Below are 8,530 nucleotides of genomic sequence, written 5' to 3' on the forward strand. Positions count from 1 at the left end.
ACAACCGACTTGGAGAAAATTGTGGCCTGGTAGGCCATTTTATTAACAAAAACCAAATACCAAAATAAACATTTTAAACATGAACCATAAATACTCCAGTATCATATCAAGAAAAAGGGGTTGTTGGTCTTGGGAGGCACCAAAAAATCCAATTCAAAAACGGTATCAGTATCCAAAAATCCAACGGTCCCCAGCCGCGCAACACCAGCACGGGAACAAACACACTTCACCCCTGATACCACTTTGTTACCACTTCCCGGTTAATCCCCTACTAACCGGGATCCACTAGAGGGCTCCTTACCTTGGATGGGTCACCCTATGCACTGACCAAAATCTGTTAACGCCTCCAAAGACCCCCAACCGCCACAGCACACAGGTGTGAAACCTTACACCTGTGGGCACCGCCACACTCGCAGAGCCCGTTGAACACCGTCCTGAATGACGAGGGCCCACAAGTCGGTGCCAAAAGCATTCAGGTGCACTCCGTCGCTCCGCAGGTAACGCCACGTGTCCACCTCCAGCTCCCGGTGTCTAACCACCAAACCCCCATTACGGCAAACAAAACGGCCAACAGCCTTGTTCACCTTAATACGGGCCTTGTTCAGCCTCGCAGCCGACCTCGCAAAACGCCACGAGGTCCGGCCAACGATTTCCGACCAAACAATGATCATATCAGGGAAGGAGGTGCGCAGCCGCAGAAAATCAAACTTGATATCGCGGATCAGGTGGCGCATGGAACGGACACCCAAATCGTTACCCCCAGCGTGCAGCACCAAGACGCCCGGCGCCCTGTCCAGCCGAGCAAAACGGTGCACTTCCGGCAGGACCTTACACCAGAGCAATCCCGGTACACCTATCCAACGAACAATGGCCTCCTCCCTGGAAAATCCCAATTGACGCCCGTTGGGCCGAACCTCCGCCTGCCTAGCCCCCCAGAACACATAGGAATGCCCCAGGATCCATATAAGGCAGGCAGGTCCCCCTGTAATGAAAACAGCAAGAAAACATGACAAACAAAGCAACACCACACAGCACAAGGTCAACCACTCGCAACAAATGAGGACGAACGTACAGCCTAAAACGGTTAGACTCCCACCTACCAATCCGTTTCAGAACAGAGTCATCCACTCCCCACCTGGCGGCCTCAGTAGCCGCCCCGATGCGGAAGGAGTGCGACGAATAGTCGCCAGGACTGTAACCCAAAGCAGACAAACACCCCCGGAGCACCGCCCGGAACTGAAACCTGGACAAGGACGTGCCGTCCAAATGCACCAGGAAGGAACCCCCAAACGGGGGGCGTGCCCCCAGAAACTCCCGCACCACAGACACGGGGCAGAGGGCCGAACCCTCCACCCGAAACAGGCGAACATACTTACCCTTGCCCAACTGGTCGGTCTTGGATTTCCTCAGAAAAATCGCCACTGAAGAGCCAGAGCAACTCACCTCACCTGCCAAAAGGCCACCAGGAACCCTCCGGTTGCAACTTACCAGTTCGCCAATACGGAACGCCCCAAAAAAGGCCAAAACAAAAGCCGTTTTGAACAGTAAAGCCTCATACGTGGAAGAGCACGAGCAGCCCACTTGCTGCACCAACTCTCCCAGCATGCCAAACGAGATCGGGCGACGGCCATCTGGCCGACGTGAACCCCTCCGATAACCTTTCAAGGCCTGGCGAATCACGAAATCCTTTGTAAAGTCGGGGAGGTTCAAGGTGGAGACCACCCACCTTGAACATTAAAGCTAAGCCCGCCAGCTTGCGGCCGATGGCCGAGGGCGACACCCCTTGCTCAAAATTCAGACACAAGAAATACAGTACCAGGGACGGATAGACCATACTCACCGCACCTGCTCCAACCTGCTCCAGAAGGCCCGCCCACTCCCGCCATACCTTCGAATAGGCCATCCACGTAGCATCACTCAGCGACCTTTTGAGCAGACTCGAGGCGATCCCAACGCAATGTGCCACAGTCCCGGCGGACAAGGCTCCCCCCGCTGCTCCGCCTCTGGCGCCAGCTCCCGGAACCGGTCCAGCTGAAACCGAGACAAAGCGTCAGCCACCGAGTTGTCCACACCGGGCAAGTGAACAGCATACAAGAAAATATTCAACTGTAGACAATGTAAAACCAAGTGACGTAACAACCCGATTACCGGCGGAGACGAACCGGAGAGCTGATTGATAACCTGCACCACACCCATGTTGTCACAGTGCAGCCGTACCTTCTTGTCCCTGAACTCCGCCCCCCACAGTTCCACCGCGACCACCACAGGAAAAAAGTTCTAACAGAACCAAATTCCGCAAGAACCCTGCCTCATGCCATGCCTCCGGCCAACGCTCCGCACACCACCGACCCCCGAGGAAAGCACCAAAACCCGTCGAGCCAGCCGCATCCGTGTACAACACCAGATCGCAGCTGCTGACCGGGCCCCCTTGCCAGAGCGACCGACCGTTAAAGGATGACAGAAACACATGCCAGACCCGCAAATCCTCTGCGTGATCCGCAGTCAACGTAACAAAATGATGCGGCGACCGGACACCGGCCGTAGCGGCCGACAAACGCCGGCTGAAAACCCGACCCATGGGCATGATACGGCACGCAAATGCAAGCTTGCCCAACAAAGACTGTAACCGCCGAAGCTGCACTTTACGCCTACCAACCAGCCAGCAGATTTCCGCCTTAATGTCCAGCAGCTTGTCCTCCGGCAAGCGACATTTCATGGCCACCGAATCAATAATGATCCCCAAAAAACTAATCACAGTCTTCGGGCCCTCAGTCTTGTCCGCCGCCAATGGAATGCCAAAGCGGTCCGCCACATGCTGGACAGTGGCCAGCAGAGTGCCGCACAGAGTGGACAAAGGAGGGCCCACACACAGGAAATCATCCAAGTAGTGGATGACCGAATTCACCCCGGCCACCTCCCGCACGACCCATTCCACGAAGGAGCTGAACTGCTCAAAGAATGCACATGAGATGGAACAACCCATGGGCAAATACAGATCCACATAGAAGGAACCCAGCCACTGGCAGCCCAACAGCCGAAAACTCTGGGGATCGACGGGAAGCAACCGAAAAGCCGCCTCGATGTCCGTCTTCGCCAGCAGCGCACCCCGCCCGTACTGACGCACCCAAAATATGGCCGCATCAAAGGAAGTGTAGGACACCGCACAGGCCTCAGGATCAATGCCGTCATTGACCGACCCCCCTTTGGGAAAGGACAAGTGATGAATCAGCCGAAACTTGCCCGATTCCTTCTTGGGCACCAATCCCAAAGGGGAGACCACCAGGTCAGCCAAAGGCGGTTGGACAAAAGGCCCCGCCATGCGGCCCAATGCAACCTCCTTTGCCAACTTGTCCGACACCACCCCCGGATTCAGTCGCGTCGACTGTAAGTTGTCCGCCACAGGGGGAACAGCGGTCATAACACACGGAATGACAAACCCCACCGAAAACCCAGTCTCCAGCAAACGAGCAGCCGCCCGATCCGGATACCTACTTAGAAAAGGACGCATCCTTTCCACCATCACCGGTGTCTTCCCTCTTCTGCTGAGCGTCTCCAGAACGTGACTTACCCTGTTTAAAACAACGGGAGAGGGGGTGTGCGCCACCGCAGCCGGAGCACTCATGCTTGAAACGGCACGCGGACCCGAACTTGCACGTCCCTTCGTTAAACTGCCAGCAGAAACCCCTACGTTTCGCGGCCGGCTGTCCAGGGTAGTTCTGACCTCCGGCCGTCCCTGGAAAAGGGGACGGCGAGGCCCTCGCCGACATCATGAGGCGCATCCACAGGCTAATGTCCTTATGATCCCAGCACAACGCAGGGCGAACCGCCTTGCGTTGGCGGAATTGCTCGTCATACCGAAGCCAAGCAACCCCACCATAAACCCTGTACGCCTCCCCAATCACATCCAGGTAACAAAACAAGGCGGAGCAATGCTCCAGATGTTTTTCCCCCACCACGCTCGCAAAGATGGCGAAGGCCTGTAGCCAATTACCAAAAGTGCGCGGAATCAACCTATAGCGCCGACGCTCCTCGTCCTCCTTCTTGGACTCCTCCGGCTTCACCCGATCCAAGTTGAACTTCTCCAAAGGAAGCAACGTGAAGATTTCGATATATTCATCCTTCCAAATCTTCTCCCTGACCTCAGGCTTAAGGTGCGCCCCCAAGGGGCCCTCAAAGCAAACATACACCTCACATTTCGCCGCATCTGCGAGCCGAACAGTATCCGCATCCTTACCTGTAGTCTTGGGGTCCGCAGCCTTGTCCCCCGCAGTCTGCGCCGGCGGCGCCACAACCGACGGCGGAACGGCCGTCCCAGGAGCGGCAGACACCGACCCAGGCCCAGCCGCGACCACACTATCCGTCGCCGGGCAGGGGGGCGGCACCTGGCCCCACGCCGCAGTCGGCGCACCGCCACCAGATCCATCGAAGCGTTGCACCAACGAGCGCAGCCCCGCCAACAGATCCCCAAGACCAGCCCCCATGCCAGGCGCAGCAGGCCCTCGGTCCCCCATGGGCAGGGCAGTAGGAGCCCCCGACTCCCGAGGCATCCCCCCAGCCCCCCCGATCCTGTGGCCCACCAGAGGAGGGGCAGCAGGAGCCCCCGACTCACGAGGCACCCCTCCAGCCCCCCCGAACCCCCCCGGCTAGGCCCCGCCCCCAACCCCCCAGACAGAGCCTGCAACACCGACAAAACAGAGGAAGTGACATTGAAGAACTCACCAAGCTGAGCGGGGCCAGGCCCCGCCGCCGCAGATCCGGCATCCCCCGCTGGCGAAAGTTCAGGGACCGCACCGTCCTCAGAGCCCGACAGCTCCCCCTCAGAACGCTCCTCCATCACCACAGGCTCCACCTCTGGACCGGTACAGGAAGGCATCACGGGGTCAGGCCGACTGCCCTCCCCCCCTGCCGCCGACAGGCCGCCGGTCCTCCATCTCCCCGCCTGGGCCTCTTCTGACTAGGCCCCGTACAGCCACCATCCATCGCCGAGCCATCCGTCCCCTCCACCGCACCGGGCGTGCGCCGATCGGAGCCTCCGGCCGCTCCCACCGATTGGCCGGCGCCCGCTGGAAGCCGCCTCCCTCGCTGAGCCGTCCCGGCCGAACGGTCCACACCGGCCGGGGCTGCCAAAGATCCGGGCACCATCAGACGAGCAGGCGGGGCCGGCAAGGATTGGCGAGTGGGACCCCGCCTGGACGAGCTCCGCCGCTGCAGGGGATTCCTCCCAGAGGCCCCGCTGGCCCCATCAGGAGAACGCTGGACCGGCGAGCCTGGAGGGTCCACACGTGGGCTCCCAAATTGGCGCACAGCTCGGGGGGGGACACAGGAGGGATATAACGCTCCGGCGGCCGTAACCGCCGAGCGCGGGAACGCCCGCCCCCTCCGCAGCAGGCCCCCCCTCGAGCATAGAGGAGACCTGCGCCCGCAACCAGTCCGGCCCCCTCGAGGCGGCAGCCTCCCTGAGCCGGCCAAATAAGGCATCAAAGTCCTCCATAAGGAAACAGCAGCACAGCAGGGAGGATTCTTCTTCCTTCACACGATCCCACGCGGCACTGCTGCAGATTCCAAGCCCCCCCCCAGTGTTACCATGCCCTTGACCCCACCCCACCTTTGAAACTAACCAATGCCCACACTTGACCACCGGCCACAGCCCACCATTTAACCCCTCCATTGCCGTGTCCCCTGTCCACCCCATCATGAGGCCCTACGCCTATTTTTTATTTTATTTTTTTCCTCCGGGCCTGTCTTATTATTCATTATTTTTCTTAGTTTTCCCTCCCCTTTTCATTAACTTATATTGTGCAAATTTATATAAGGGACATCCCAAACACTTCAGTCTTTTTTATACAGATTAGTAATAATTTTTATGCTCATTTACTATTACATTATGAAATATGCTATTAATATGCAATTATATGTTTTTAAATATCATGTTTGTATTTCCTATGGCACTGGATCACTTCCTGCTGCCGCTTGTACTGCCTCTTAATATCCTCTGCAGCCATTTCCAGCGCTGGTCTTTTTATGTCCACCGATGCAGAGTGTCTCTATACGTCTGAGGAAGGAGCGTAGTGCGCATGCTCCGAAACGCGTTACGTCATTTCCGGAAGGCTTGCGGTTCACCGCTGCCTTTGCCTGATCCAGCTCCTCCACGGCCTTTCCTGTAAGCGTCATCACCCGGCTGCGGGCCAGTCGGAAGGCAGACATACAGGATACAGGAAGCGATCCAGGAACTATGGACTAAGGCAATTCCCATGTGAGTTGATATAAATGTCATATTAATAAATTTTATACTACACTCAGCGGCGCCTGTTTTCTCCTTTTGTTGCCAGCGGGATTTCCGTCTTTTGCCTGTCAGAGCTGCCCTGAGTCGTACATCAGCACCTGTAGAGCATATGCTCCAGTAGTCCCTGATTGTCTCAACTAACTATTGTTGCTGCGCTGGGGTCCTCTCTCTTTGGCACAAGCGCCCAACATCTCTTCTGTCCAACACAATGTCTAAACTACTGGCAAAAAAACACCCCTATGGGAAAATGTCCAAATTGGGCCCATTTAGCCATCTTCCCTCCCCGGTGTCATGTGACTCGTTAGTGTTACAAGATCTCAGGTGTGAAAGGGGGAGCAGGTGTGTTAAATTTGGTGTTATCGCTCTCACTCTCTCATACTGGTCACTGGAAGTTCAGCATGACACCTCATGGCAAAGAACTCTCTTTGGATCTGAAAAAAAGAATTGTTGCGTTACATAAAGATGTCCTAGGCTTTAAGAAGATTGCCAAGACCCTGACACTGAGCTGCAGCACAGTGGCCAAGACCATACAGTGGTTTAACAGGACAGGTTCCACTCAAAACAGGCCTAGCAATGATCGACCAAAGAAGTTGAGTGCACATGCTCAGGGTCATATCCAGAGGTTGTCTTTGGGAAATATACATATGAGTGCTGCCAGCAATGCTGGAGAGGTTGAAGGGGTGGGGGGGTCAGCCTGTCAGTGATCAGACCATACGCCGCACACTGCATCAAATTGGTCTGCATGGCTCTCGCTGGAGAAGGAAGCCTCTTCTAAAGATGATGCACAAGACAGTTTGCTGAAGACAAGCAGACCAAGGACATGGATTACTGCAACCATGTCCGGTGGTCTGATATGACCAAGATAAACTTATTTGGTTCAGATGGTGTCAAGTGTGTGTGGCAGCAACCAAGTGAGGGGGACAAAGACAAGTGTGTCTTGCCCACAGTCAAGCATGATAGTGGGAGTGTCATGATCTGGGGTTGCATGAGTGCTGCCGGCACTGGGAAGCTACAGTTCATTGAGAGAACCATGAATGCCAACATGTACTGTGACATACTGAAGCAGAGCATGATCCCCTCCCTTCAGAGACTGGGCTGCAGGGCAGTATTCCAACATGTTAACGACCTCAAACACACCTCCAAGATGACCACTGCCTTGCTAAACAAGCTGAGGGTGATGGACTGGCCAAGCATGTTTCCAGACCTAAACCCTATTGAGCAACTGTGGGGCATCCTCAAATGGAAGATGGATGAGCGTAAGGTCTCTAACATCCACCAGCTCTGTGATGTCATAATGGAGGAGTGGAAGAGGACTCCAGTGGCAGGCTGTGAAGCTCTGGTGAACTCCATTCCCAAGAGGGTTAAGAAAATGCTGGAAAATAATGGTGGCCACACAAAATATTGACACTTTAGGCCAAATTTGGACATTCTGACTTTGGGGTGTACTCACTTTTGTTGCCAGCGGTTTAGACATTATTGGCTGTGTGTGGAGTTATTTTGAGGGGACAGCAAATTTACACTGTTATACAAGCTGTACACTCACTACTTTACATTGTAGCAAAGTGTAATTTCTTCAGTGTTGTCACATGAAAAGATATAATAAAATATTTACAAAAATGTGAGGTGTGTACTTACTTTTGTGAGATACTGTAACTAGAATAACGAATCTAAACTAAACTAAACACATTTTTTTTCATCATGCCCAGGGCTTTTTTTCAGCAGGAACATGGTGGAACGCACTTCCGGCACCTCCAGCACTGAATGTATGTAATAGCAAGTGGTGTGGGGTGTGTTGGAGGGTCTCTTGATGCTGGCTGCTTGGGGATCTATTGTCACTGGTAGGTATCTGGTATTGTGCGAGGGTCTATTGTTGCTGCTGGGGGATCTATTGTTTCTGGAGGGGGGTCTTATGTTGTTTGTAGGGCTCTCCTGTTGAGGTAGAGGTCTTTTATTGGCTTATCTTTTGATACTGGTTGCTGGGAGAGTGGTTGTTGCTACTGGAGGGGGTCTAATGTTGCTGGGGTGGATCTTTTGTTTCTGGGTGAGCTATTTTGCTGCTGTGCGTGGAAGGTGGGTAGGGGGTGGAACCAAGGGACAATGCTCAGAGGTGGGTAGTGGGTGGAGACAATGGGTGACTCAGAAGGGGTGAGTTCCTGCACCTATTCTCAGAGAAAAAAAAGCCCTGATCATGCCCATGCCTAAACTCCAACACAACCTTTTTCTTTTCGTTTTGGAATGGAACTCTTG

The 8,530-nt window shown here is 54.8% G+C and overlaps 1 protein-coding gene across 1 annotated transcript; it reads right to left on the reverse strand.

The window, feature by feature from the left end:
* Positions 1–386: 386 nt before the first annotated feature.
* On the reverse strand, positions 387–2,983 carry LOC309562140 (uncharacterized protein; the record flags this gene model as incomplete). Its single annotated transcript, XM_082266266.1, has 2 exons — positions 387–982; positions 2,653–2,983. 2 exons carry the CDS (start codon positions 2,981–2,983, stop codon positions 387–389), a joined length of 927 nt encoding a protein of 308 aa, XP_082122392.1.
* Between the last annotated feature and the right edge of the window lie 5,547 nt (positions 2,984–8,530).

The sequence above is a fragment of the Pelophylax lessonae genome (genome assembly GCF_965119305.1).
Source record: "Pelophylax lessonae genome assembly, chromosome: 8".
Lineage (NCBI taxonomy): Eukaryota > Metazoa > Chordata > Amphibia > Anura > Ranidae > Pelophylax > Pelophylax lessonae.